The sequence below is a fragment of the Urocitellus parryii genome, chromosome 6 (assembly GCF_045843805.1).
Source record: "Urocitellus parryii isolate mUroPar1 chromosome 6, mUroPar1.hap1, whole genome shotgun sequence".
Lineage (NCBI taxonomy): Eukaryota > Metazoa > Chordata > Mammalia > Rodentia > Sciuridae > Urocitellus > Urocitellus parryii.
The window spans coordinates 81,763,364-81,776,986 of NC_135536.1; the positions used below are offsets into that span (position 1 = coordinate 81,763,364).

General features: G+C 41.4%; 1 protein-coding gene across 1 annotated transcript in view; it reads right to left on the minus strand.

Moving 5' to 3' along the window:
* Positions 1 to 13,623, minus strand: part of Ryr3 (ryanodine receptor 3) — a 364,780-nt gene that overhangs the window by 241,122 nt on the left and 110,035 nt on the right. The window contains exons 15-18 of the mRNA XM_026390365.2: positions 12,380 to 12,475; positions 10,437 to 10,555; positions 2,545 to 2,678; positions 542 to 783 (exon numbers count right to left, since the gene is read on the minus strand). Of these exons, the coding sequence (XP_026246150.2) occupies positions 542 to 783; positions 2,545 to 2,678; positions 10,437 to 10,555; positions 12,380 to 12,475 (591 nt within the window). The remainder of the gene's footprint in view (positions 1 to 541; positions 784 to 2,544; positions 2,679 to 10,436; positions 10,556 to 12,379; positions 12,476 to 13,623) is intronic.

The window sequence follows — 13,623 nt, forward strand, 5'->3', positions numbered from 1 at the left end:
CTTAAGGTTAACATCTATTATGTGTGGAACTGATCTAGACTGTCAGCAATCGTGACAGGAAGCAGCAAGCAGTACTGACAAGACTATAAACTTGTGAGCAGATCACTGTTCTTCCTAGTATGTGAATTTCTTAGGTTATCTTTATGTCTCAATTGTACATCTGTAAGATGAGACAATATTTTCTACCTTATGGGGTCACTGTGAGGATAAACTGAGAAAAAAATATAAAAAGTATGTAAAGCTCTCTGCCCAGTAAATAAAGATGTTTCTTTTCATCCTAAAAATATTATGCAATAAGAACTGTACACAGGTTCTGATCTTGAGGAAAGTTAAGTGATTGGCATTGGACCACGTAGCTAGGAAGCTGTCAAATAATGGTTCAAATAAGTCTAATTTAAACTCAATGCTCTTCCCATCTAACCATCTGAGACCCAGGAGTCTGTATAATTTCAAATTATAGTAGCAATTTCAGCTTGAACAATTTGAGGCTCGGTTATTTGCAGTAAGAGATCAAGGGCTGATATCTTTGCAAGGAACTCACCTGACCAAAGATGAAGTCCATCAAAACCATAGGAATACAGGTCATCACCAACACCATTGCCTCCCCATCCTTCTCCACCTCCAGGGTATGGCGCATAGCCTGAGGAGGAGGCCCAACCAACCCGCAGATGTGTGGGCTCTGCTGTTAGGAAGGGGTCCACCTGATCAATAATTAGCTCAAAGTACCACTTCTTGTATTGGGCTGAGCCCTCAGCGACTCCCAGGAAGATGTTTGGCCGGATACTGAAATTAAACACAGAACATGAGGCATCCACAGAAGCCAAACAACTGAAAAAGCATGTTGAACAGACCTAATAGGAAGCATTGGTCCAATGAAACCCAGAACAAGAGCATTTTTATGTGTTTTTTTTTTTAATTGCTTGAAAGTATAAAAAGCTTGTAGCCTTCAACAGTAGGTCAAATTCTTAGGTGTCAGGACAACATTAATTCCACTATAAAATATAAATGATGTTTCTTTAAATATTCCATTCAAGGCAACACATTTATTGAGTACCAACCATGGGCAATGATGCTGAAAACATTATACAGAGTTTCATGATTACAAACCTTTGTGTCTTTCTGTAAGTGAAAGAAATTACTTACTTGAGTTCCATCTTCTGGTAAATTGGTTTAAGCATTTTCAAAATAGCAGCTTTGTACCCCCAGCATTATTCATAACAACAGCCTCTTAAAAGTCACTAGTGGGCAACCTTGTTAAGGGCAAGAGGTTTTTAATGTGTTCAGAAAAGTGGTTAAAAGCTTGGAACAGACCAGAGCTTTTATGTTTGGAATCCTATTCTTAGAGATGGACTGTCCCCGGGCTGGAACCATGTCCTGCTCTGGGTGGGCAAGGAAAAACTGTACCAGGAGGAAGGAAGGCTGTGTGAAGTTTAGGTCTGTGCCACTCTACACCTAAGAAAGGCTCCCCCGCTCACTATTGTGGATTAGCAGCAGGCTTAGGAAGAAAGTGGATAAAGACCCTGAGGGCTAACTAGTCCAGGCCCAGGGAGTTCACAGGGTTCACATGTGGCCACATGTGTGGACCATCAGGTGAGAGGTCCGCTGGACCCATGCTCTTCCTCCTGGCCTAATCCTTTGGTAGGAGCTGGGCAACTGGCTATGTGTCAGAGGATAAAGAAATAATGGTATCAACTTGAGATATCCATTCTATTAAAACATTTAAGAACAAAGATTGGTGTATTATAAAGAAGTTATAAGATGTGTATTGATGGCTAACAAAAAATTTGTAGGATACTTCAGGCCAACTACTTTTGCCCCTATGTGGGAAATAGTCTCTATCTGCAGCCAGTTCAAGGGAAAAGTTTGAGCAACTTTACTGAAGAAAGGGTTGGAGTGCAAGGCCCTAGTCAGACAAAGTGCGCATTGGCCCCCGCCCCCACCCAGAGTTATGGCTTGGATTTATTAGAAGGGATAGGAAAAGGGAAAAAAAGGCACACTCTCAAGGGAGAGTGGGCCCTCTCAGAGGAGGAGGAGGATGGCGTACCCCTCCAGCTTTTGGGGTCCCACAGAAGCTTCCATAGAGTCCTGTCCAGGTCCACATTTTGACTTTTGACTGACAGCACAGAAACCACACAGACTGCCTCAAAGAGAGGGGACTGTCTGGAAGAGAGGATGGTGTGGTGCTCAGAGAGCAGGAGTTTAAGGAAACCGAGTCCCCCAATTTTTGCCTCAATTTCTTGCCCCTTAGTTGGTTTATTACACTTTGAATAGTCCTCAGAAAGTTTTACTTTGTGAAGATCTTGATGTTTTGGTTACCAGGGTGATTGGGGGTTGTGACAGTTTTGGTGATAGAGAGGATCCAGTCTACCTGGTAGGGTGTGACCTGATCTTGTCCCAATTGTTTGCTCAGTTGTCTTACATGTTTGCATTGCCGTGAAAACTATGGGTGAGCAACTCGAGTTCAAAGCAGTCCTATCCTTCCTGACAGTTCACAAGATGGGGAAGAACCTTCCTTGGCATCTGGAATGATGGTGATGGCCTTACCTGGTCACATCATTAATTAGCCGTGTCTGCAGGAGCAGGTTTCTCCGAGGCAGCAAGTTGTCACAGATGAGATTCTGGTTGGCTCTTACTGCAACCCCATTGCAGAGACAGAGGGAGCACAGGACATCCAGAACCTGAAGCAGGACACACCCACCAAACCTCAGGACCACTGAGTGTACAGTGGGTAGGACCCAATCACCTCACAGGAAAGCAGCAGGAGTGAAGAGAATGGGACTGGGTAATGGGTAGAGAACCAGCTCAGTGCTGAAATCTTACCTCTGTGCGTAGCAGGAGGGAGTGATGTCCTAGAGACTACTACCTCTTGAGGTGTTATAGTTTGCATATGAGTGTCCCCCCAAAAAGCTCAAATGTTCATGCAGGAGGAGGAATGATTAGATTATGAGATCTCCAACACAGTCAGTGGATTAATCCATTTGGTGTGATCATTCGAGTGTATTACTGTAGGAACTATAGCCAGGTGAGATGTGGCTGGAGGAAGAAGGCCACTGGGGGCATGCTTTGGGGATTGTATATATTTTGTCCCTGGCTCTTTGCTTTGTCTGCTTCTTGTCTGTCAAGAGCTGAGCAGTGTTCCTCTGCCATGATGCTCTGCCTCACTCAGGCTTAGAGCAATTAAGTTGGCCAACCATGAGCTGAACCTCTGAAACTGTGAGTCAAAGTAAACTCTTCCTGCTCCGAGTGGTTCTTATCAGGTATTTTGGTCACAGTGATAAAAACCTGACTAACTCACGGGGAAATGAAGCATGGTTTCCTTCTAGACTCTCTGCCCTAGTCTTGTGCCCCATACCTCCAATCTATACATGTTACCTGTGGTCACCGTTCTACTACAGTGGATAAAAGCCTGACCTCTGAAGACATACCATCTAGTCAGGGGCAGGACTAAGGTATGGTGAGGCAGTTAAGGTACAAAATCTAGGTACTACTTAGGCTCAGTCATAAGTGCAGGGCAGAGGAATAAAAAACTCTACATAGTTTCTCAAACAAACTTCTACCCAGCCCCGATGGTATTTTTCACTGACGATTAGGGGCTAAGACAGGTCTTAATGAGAAAGCCCTTTAGATACCCATTTGGTTATAAGGTCCTTACTTGTCATAGACTTGGAAATCTTCGTTGGTAGGGCAGATTCCTGTTTCTGGGTCTTATGCTGTGATTTCATTGAAACCCATTAAGGTACCCTTAAATTCCTAGAAATTAGCATTCAAAATATTTCGCCTGCTCTCCTCCTCCCATCTGGAAGGAAAGCAAACCCGCAGGAGCCCAGGTGGCCCATGAATCTGAAGGACCCGTCACCAAGCTGCTTCTGTTCCCGTTTGCCAGCTGCCTGGGAATTAGAACCAGTCTCTGGCCTAATCCTGCAGGCTGCCATCTCATCTGCCATCTCATTGTGCCACATCGTCTTTCATTCAGATTTTGTGACTGTATCATGGCAGAGAACACCGTGTAGGGCCAGGCACTGTTCCGCTCTCTTTGCCCCAGAGGGGAGAAGGTGCAAAGAGCAGTTGATAAATAACAGCCACAGTGTGGCAGGCTGCACTGATGGGGAAGGGAAAGCTGTAATTCCGTCTTTCAAAGTGGCCACCAAAGATTCAAGGCTTAGCAGGGTTGGAGAGAGTCAGGCTGCTGATGGCATTTGTGTCCTTAATTCTCACAAACCAATTTTCCACCTGACTCCCAAAATGTCAATTTTGTTCCAGATAAATACGAAGCACGTTTATGGGACAAGCAGAAAAAGAATCCCAAAGGCAGTTTTCTGGGGGACTCTTAGCATTACCGCTCCACGAAAGAGAGCAGCGGTGGAAACCTGAAATCCAGAGGATCATTTCTCACTCTAAGAAAAGAGCCATAGATGGCCAGAAAATTAGCTGCTTTTCATCTGGCCTATCAACATGTTTTCATCTGTTCCGCCTTGGAGTGATGGCTGCAGGAGCCTTGCTGTCACAACCAGAGGAAAAGCAGAGCTTAATCCACATACAATAGGAACTGCAAAGGGAAAAAGGCTCTGCAGAAAGCACCTAGCCTAATGGAGCAATGCCTCACCTATAAATAAAAGGTGTCATAAAGAATCCGGTTGACAGTGCTTAGGCTTTTAGCAGGCATTTCTTTGTGTTAAACTGAGGAATGGGGGCAAATTCTCTTTTCTAAAAAATTTCATGTAGGCAGGGCTAGCCCACCACAGGGAACACACACACAGTGCCTAGAGGTCATCTGTACTTTCTGATTGAGAGGGAACATCTCAATGAATTCTGGAAAGCTTGATAGACAAGACAGACTCTGATGCGTGTTTACCCATGGTCATTTCCTTTTCCTCCTGAGCCCTGAGGACACTGCATTTCCCAGCCTCCCATGCAGGTTTGTGGGATTATATGACCGAGTCTGGGCCATTGGGAAGTAGGTGGATGTGATGTACGTCACGTTTAGGCTTGGTCTGGAAAAATTCTCCTATAGAGCCCTGTGTGTGTGGCATCTCTCCCCAGATGTATTAATTCAACAAAGGACTTGGCAGCCCAAGGATATCCTTACTGTAATCCCTGGACTAGATTGTCCAGGCGCTTGCTAGAAACACTGATGCTCGAATCCCCATTCTTACTGAACCCCAGGGATTTTGTGTTAACAAGATGCCCAGAGATCTCCAGGAACTTCATGAGCACATTAGTCTGTGAAGCTCTGCCCTGAGAGAACACCTCTCTCAATGAACACAGAGCAGTTTTCCCATTGACTGGGCTTGGACTGTGATGTGAGCCAAATTAAATATCTATGCTAAGCCACTGAAAACTTGGGGTTGTCTGCCTTAGGGGTAGGCTTCCCTAGTCAACGGTCCTTTTGGTGGAGTTCATTTGCTTCTGGTTGTAACCCACGTTTCATTAAGAGCCCCTCACTTTGGGATAACATTAAACTAAAAAAACGAAACAAAAAAACTTCACAGCAAAGGAAACAATCAAGAGCATGAAGAAAGAGCTTCCAGAATGGGAGAAGTTTGCCACCTGCATCTTGGATAGGGTGATAATTTCCAGGATATACAAAGAACTCAAACTTAACACCAAACTAACAAACAAAAAAAGAAACACAATAACCCAATCAATAAATGGGCAAAGGAACTAAGCAAACAGTTCTCAAAAGAAATATGAATGATCAAGAAACATATGGAAAAAATATTCAACATCTCTAGCAATTAGAGAAATGCAAATTAAAACTACACTGAGATTTCATCTAATTCCAGTCAGAATGGCAATTATCAAGAATACAACAATAAATGTTGATGAGGATATGGGGAAAAGGGTGCACTCAAACACTGTTTCAAATTGGTACAACCTCTCTGGAAAGCAGTATGGAGATTCCTCAAAAAACAAAAAACTAGGAACGGAACCACCATTTGACCTGGTAATACAACTCCTGGGTATATATATCCAAATGATTAAAATCAGCATACTACAGTGACCTAGCCACATCAATGTTTATAGCAATACAGTTCACAATAGCTAAGTTAGGGAGCCAACCTAGGTGCCATCAACAGATGAATGCATAAAGAAATTGTGCTGTATAGATACATTAGAATATGACTCAGCCATAAAGAAGAATGACTTTATGACATTTACTGGTAAATGGAAGAATCTGGACACTATTATGCTAAGTGAAATAAGCCACTCCCCAAAAACCAAAGGTCAAATGTTTTCTGACATGTGGAAGCTAATCCACAATAAGAGGAGGGATAGAAGTTAAGTGGATTAGACAAAGAGAATGAAGGAAAGGGAAGGAGATAAGAAAAGACAATGGAATGAATCTGACATAACTTTCCTATGTACGTGTATGAATACACTACCGTGAATCTCACCATCATGTACATCCAATAGACTAGGGTCCTAATTGGAATAAGATATATTCCATGCTTGCATAATGATATCAAAATGGACTCTGTTATGTATAAAAATAACCAATAAAAATTATAAAAGATACTATTCATCTCATTAAATAGTCTATTTGAAAACAAAAAAACCAAACATAAACAAAGCCTCTCATTTTTAACGCCATTATTCCCTATCCTAAAGATATGCTTATGATGAGAATTCTACTTTTATTTTTTAAAAAGTTTAAAAAGGTCTTATTTTAAAAAATGCTAACTGTACTTTTGTGATTATTATTTCAAGTTCTATATTTGAAAAATAAGTGCTCTACAGCCTCTGACAGATTCTGCCCTCCCTGTGCATGAGAGATGAGTGGGTGGGAATGTTTCTATATTGCCATGGCTGCCAGGAAACTCAACTGATTTTATGGAGCTACTGGAGCAAAGATGTAGGAGTTAATAGTTGGCTTCCTTGCATTCATTCCTTTCTAACCCAGGCAAAACTTTTGATTCTCATCTATACTTTTTTCAGACTCAAGATATTATAATTTTACCATACATTTTTCTCTCAGGTGGCTTTCAAACACTTGAGAAACAAAGAAGATAATAAAAAAAAATGATCTGTTATGGCTCTTCTGCTTTTAGCAGATTTGGAATAGGGTGGTTTGGGGGATATACTTTGTTTTTACTAATAAAAGCTTACTCTATGAAAAACTACAGGGCGATTGCTATAATTTTCAACATTATTCTTTCATCAAACAATAAAATCAGTGCTACTCAGAGTGTTAACTGATAAGGCATCTGTTTAGTGAGGTGAGTCCTGTACATATGAGTTTCCATCAATTCAAAGACAGACAGCAGTGACTTCTGGCTCTACTCACATCTTTTATTCATTTATTAAACCTCTGACAAACACATACGAATGCCTACATTTGATATCTGAACTTGGCACCATGGAGATTACAAAGATGGCACCTTCCTTGAAGGAACTTACAGTGGGTGAGAGAAATAAATGTGTAAAATTAACTCTCATGAAAGGCAGATTGGAACAACCACTGTAACAAAGAACAAATCACATAATTGAAAAGACCAATTCCAACTAGGATCAGAAAAGCCTTCATGGAAGGAATGGCACCTAAATTTGTATCTGCTCTTCAAAACTTAGTTTATGTTTTAATTATCTAGAGAAAATTTTGAGGGGTCCTGGAAAAGGAGTAAGGGGCCGCTGAAGGATCCACAAAAGCCAAGTCTCTGAGAAGTCGTAGGGCAGAGTGTGTTCAGATAAAAAGGCGGTGGGTGGTTTCCAGCCTACCACTCTCGTCCTTTTCATTCCCAAGATTGTCATTTCCCTTTAACTCTCTGACCCCCCATTTGATCATGCTTTAGATGAGTGGTAATGCTTTCCACAGAAGCAACCCAACTATTTTAGAATGAAAGTGGTATGAAATTGCAATTTTTAGTATAAAAAAATCACTGCTCTTCTATATAGTCTTGATTCTAAGCATATTAGAGGTGGCATGAAATTGTTAAATCCATGAGATAAACAAACCTTTTCTAAAGGAAAACATGTCATGACCCCAAAGATCACTCTCATAGATAATAGGGGTCCTCAAACTTCAGTGTGAGAACATTTTTTTTTTTTTTTGGTGTGTGGGTGGGCTAGTGTGTGTGGTGCTAGAGATTGAACCCAGGGCCTTGTGCATGCAAGGCAGGCACTCTACCAACTAGGGTATATCCCCAGCCATGAGAACCTATTCTTTGAAAATGCCTTCTAGTTGTGAATTTTCTACTGTGAAGAGTTCTGTATTTAAATAATTATAAAAGTAAAGATCATAAAAATTAAACAATTCTCTTAGGATAGTAGGGCTCTGAAAAGTTTGAAAACTTTAGCTTGAGAAACACTGTGAAGAAAATTAAACTTCTGGTCCTAGCCATCACTAGTGAGGTGTGGGGCCCCTGGAAAACGGATTATCATCTCAGAACCATGTCCTGGCCTCGTTATGCCTTCATCAGGTTGAAGTAATGATGCTACTCCAGAGGGCATAATGAAGACTGAAGAGGATGCATAGGAACATGGGCACTGGTTAAGTGCAAAATAAATGTTAGTCATCATCATTATCATTGTTATGAAGACTTCTGGGGCCCCCATGACTCCAGAATTCTCCATGGTGAGTCATTGTCTTTATAAAAAAAAAACAAAACACATAAATGATCAGAGACTCCTGAAAATGTATCACTGGAGAAAACGGCAGACTGAATAAGAAAACATTTTGTTGGCATTTTCCAAGCAAAGATGAAATGTTATGGAAGTCTAGCCTACACTCAGCACAGTACGTTCTTTGCAAAATGACCACAAACACACTGGTGATGATTTGAGCTTGGGTTTCTCTGCAAATAAAAGGTATTCAATCCAATAATCAGTACCAGAGGATCTGAAGTCATGGCAAACCAGCCTTGGCCCCAAATCCCATCAAAAGATAAAAAGGGGACCTTCTTGATGAGAATCTTAGGTACCCAAATCACACTGTCTCAACTTTTGCCACCTTGTCAAAATTTCTCAAAAAGTGCAGTGATTCTAGAAGATTGGAAACTGCCTTCCTAGTATACTCAGTAACTTATCAGTGTGGGTATTTATTTGTAGCCAAGTACAATGACATTCTGGGCCTCAGTTTTTTTTTTTTCAGTTGTGGAATGGGCAGAATACTGGTCAACTTGCTGCAAGCTGAGCCTTTGGGTAAAAGAGGCCATAAGGAAACAGACTATTTATGGATTGCATTATGTACTATCATAGAGAAGCCCCTGGGGCAGTGAAACAAGAGCAGCTTCCCTGGCACAGGGCTCCCCTGACATCTGTATGTAGATCATGGCTCATACCTCCTATTGCTCGTGGTTTATCAGTTATTCTTACTACACAGTGCTGACAAGAAGGGACATGTTGGAAGGTAGAAAAGCTGGACAGAGGTTGGAGCCTCATGCCTGCTTTTGATTTACCACATTTGAGAAAGCAGTTACAGACCCCACATATTTCTTTCTGTTTGCCAAGCAATTTCACAGATGCTGAGGACTAAGGGCTTTTCTGTTTCCTAAGGGTGTTGCACATCATGTGGTCAATGCTGCAGGGGCTTGATCTCCTGGACTCGCTGAAACATGTCTCAAATATGCAGCCCTCTGAACAACTATGGCGAGAGGCGAGGCCCAGGGACTGAGCTAATTTCCCTCTACTCTGCAGAAGCACAGCTGCTGTCCCACATACCCCATCATGTCACCTGCTCTTAGAATGCACCCCTTGGCCTGTAGTTACTTATCTACCTGCTAATTAGTAGTGTAGCCTCAATATATGGTCTAAGTGTGGAGCCAGAATAAAACTCGTATTTTTATAGATTTCCCTAATAGATCATTGCATCTTGGAGATAAAATTTCATAAAAATAGATATATTAGAGATCTCAGAAAATTGACATGGCATGCCACCTTGGTGAGGGGCATTGTCCCCATGTCACAGATGAAATGATTGAGGCCTAAAGTCACACATCTGTTTTGTATCAAAGAGAGGGATCAGTAGCTTGGGTCTTCCTGTTTGCCCATGCAGAATTTCTTTTACTTGCCTTGGTTTGACTCATTAAATCTGATTTCATTTCATAACAAGGCAAGTTTAGCAAGCCTTTCTATATTACTTGAAATCCAATTTCTGTGTATCTTCTTTACATGGCTTGGTGTTCCAGGTTTCCCTCTAAACTTCTAGACCTTAGGAACCAGTCTTGCATAGCTGGCCATGGACAAGGCCTGGGGTAGTGCCCTTCTGTGAGCTGTGTGTTTTTAGGACCAATGATGATGAACAGGGCTTAGGGAAGCTGGAGGGAATCCAGGGAGACCATCTGAGATTTAGTGTGGCTGCCAGGCTTGCAGTGTGCTTGTAGGCAAGAAAGGAAGAAATGAGTCCATATACTCTTTGTAACACAAGGGTACTGAGTGGTGGGGACAGGAAAGCTGGTAAAGTCAATAAATCACTGTTTGGGTCCTTTTTCCACACTCACCTTGTGATTCCGCCCATGCTTATCCAGCAGGGAGATGATGGACTTAATGTGACCCTCGGCTATCAGATTTAAGGCTTCTGGGCTTTCAATCAAAATGCAGTGCAAAACTTCCAAGATACCTACATGAATGTGACAAAAAATCATTTGGACATTAAATAACTTGCAGAACTGACCATAATTTAAAAACCTGAGGGTGAAAAAAATCATCCTGAGGGGACAAAATATCATCAATTCTTTGAATCTATTAAATATTCCCAGCCAGAGGAGAGAGGCAATCATCTCTGGAAGACTTGAGGAGCCTCTAAGGGAAATGCAGTGTGCAATATGGAGTTGAGTTTAATCAGCACTAACCCAATCTCTCTTTTCCTGGACAAAGGCATGATCTTTATATGCTAAAAAATATAAAGCAGCAGCTATAAAATGGAATTCTTAATTTTATCAAACCAAACAATACTTCATTTAAATATAGATATAAAAATAGTTTCTCACACTTCAGTATAAATTCTAAAGGTCATTCAAGTAATTTAGAAAACATTCTGAACTTGACCTCAGAATCAGAGGAAGTTATTAGTATTTTAGGTGTACTAGTATGTCATACAAACTATAAGTTCACAAAATAAAAATGATTTGGCTTTTCCTCTTTTCCTGACACACTGTATGATTTTCCCTATCAAGTGAAGGCTTAAGAAAAATGAACAAGTATCCCTGCAGCCTGACACACAAAGGTAACATTGTCACAAAAATTCAAGGGAAGCAGATGGCTAACAGTTTCATTTCTTTTATTAAGAAAAATGCTTTTGATTTTGTTTTTAATCAAGGTTTTCATCACTTATCCTAAAATGAAATCTACCTAACGAGAGAAGGCACTGAAAAGAAGGATAGAAAGACATGTGCGGTCCTGGACTATGAGAAAAGTATCAAGACCTTTTTCTTTCCAGAGAGGGGACTACATGTGCCACCTGTACTTATTTTGGAAGATGAAAATTGCTGCATCTGGTGGCCTGGTCACTCACCAACAACAGATGGCTCAGGTTCTGAGTCACCAAAAAGGGCTACAGGTGTGATTGAAAGGTGATGCGGGGGGGGCAGGTCTGTGAAGATTTTTCCTCTTATTCTAGGGTCATCCTTCAATTCTACTTGTAACCAAAATGGTTACGACAGAGTCCAGCAAATAGGAGTATAGCAGGAGTTAGAAGGATACCAGGTTCACTGGATGGGGTTGTTTAAAGGACCCAGGATGAAGATAAATGCCCAAAGCAAAATTTAAAGAAGGAATGATTGTAGAAGGCTGCGTTACAGCAGTTAAATCAAGTTGTATAAGTATCAGGAAACTTTGGGACTTTGTTCCTTGTTGTTAAAATAATTTTGTGAGGCTGTTTGTTATAATGTTGGTTTGGATCTGAAGTGACCACCACAACCAAACGCTCATGTGTTAGGCAATACAAGAAAGTTCAGAGGCAAGATTATGAGATCTGTAACCCCATTAGTTCGTTGAATTAATAATTTGCATGGACTACTGGATGGTAACTATAGGTAGGTGGGGTGTTGCTGGAGGGAACAGTTCATTGTGGGAGTGGCCTTGGGGACTATATCTTGTCACTGGCTCCTTGCTCTTGCTGTCTCTGCTTCCTGGCTTCCATGACCTTGGTAGTTTTCCCTTACCATGCCCTCCTGCCAGGGTGTTCTGCTTTACCTCAGGCCCAAAGCAGTGGAGCCAGACTCACCATGGCCTGAACCTCTGAAACCATGAGCCCCAAATAAATGTTACCTCCTCTAAGTTGTCCTTGTCAGGTATTTTGATAACCATGAGGAAAAGCTGACTAACAGAGGGTTATTGGCAAGGCGGAGGAAAAGATTTAGCTTTGTTTTCTTTTCTTTTTTTTTTTTTTTACAGAAAGAAAAAAATTCATCTTCTCCAGTTATCGTTTTCTGTCAGTTCTTACCTGAGGAAGATTCTAGTCTGTCCAATTTGCTGATCAGCCAGTCAAGGTTATTGGAGAACTGAGCGCAATTGTTCCTGTTGCCACGAATGAGAGCAGCTGCAAACAAGGAAAGTTCTGATCACCCAGGTTAAAGTGCATAACGACGGGCATAAACACACGGAAAGCTGGCGAATACCTCACCTGACCAGGAACCAAGCACTGAATGGTGATCTGATGTGCTTAGCCCTTTGACACAATTCTGTTTCTATATTTAGAAGAGTGAAAATCTAGCATTCACTCACTCACTTGACACATATGGTACAGTGGGTTGTTGAGAACAGAGCCATGGGGTACAAGAGGCAGATTCTCTGCCTTCATCAAGAAGGGAGTAGAGATAATAAACATAAATTAATAACTTCAGATAGCAATAAGCAATAATTGAGTATCTGCTCATTTACTGATTTAAGAACTCAACTTCCTATAATGTTTTCTAGCAAGGGATTTGCTATTCTTCAGTGCTAAAGGAAGGTGTTCCAGTGAACACAGCTGGAAAGGTTTGTTAAACTAATAGATACATGATAACAAGTAACAATTGCATATCTGAAACATACCACTGTGTGACAATAGTTCTCAAGGTACGGTCCCTGGATCAGGAATGCCAGCATAACCTGAGAACCTGTTCTAAATGCACATTCTCAGGTCTGAGATGAAAACTTGGGCAAGGGCCTGGCACCTGGGTTTTAACCAGCCCTCCAGCTGATTCTAATTCCTGTTTATACTTGAAATCCATTGGCAAATGATACTGCAAAGAGGGAGAGAATGTGCTGTCCTTAGAGTTTTGCCAGTCAAGGCTATGTATGTAACCTTCCACCCTTGAGGCAAATACAGTAGGTGCAAATCTGGAACAAGTCCATGTAAATGAATTAGCCCCCAAACAATTTTCTGAATGTGGTTGGTTCATAGGGCTTGGGATTTTACCAAGGTTAGTAAATGGTAAATTAGGATAGAGAAATATCTCCTCCAAGACCTCTATTCTGCTTCTCCAGAGTCAGTGAGGGTAGAATTCCTGAGCTGCTATTCAGGTCAGCTTCAGTGAATATAGTAAGCACAGAGTTCTGGAATCAGATTACTCTGTCTCAAGCTACAGCTCTGTCACTAACTGGATATGTGATATTGGGATATGAGCATCTCTGTGACCAGTCTCTTTATCAATAAGACAGAAATAATAACAGGAACTATACTTCAAAGTGTTGCTTTGAGGATCA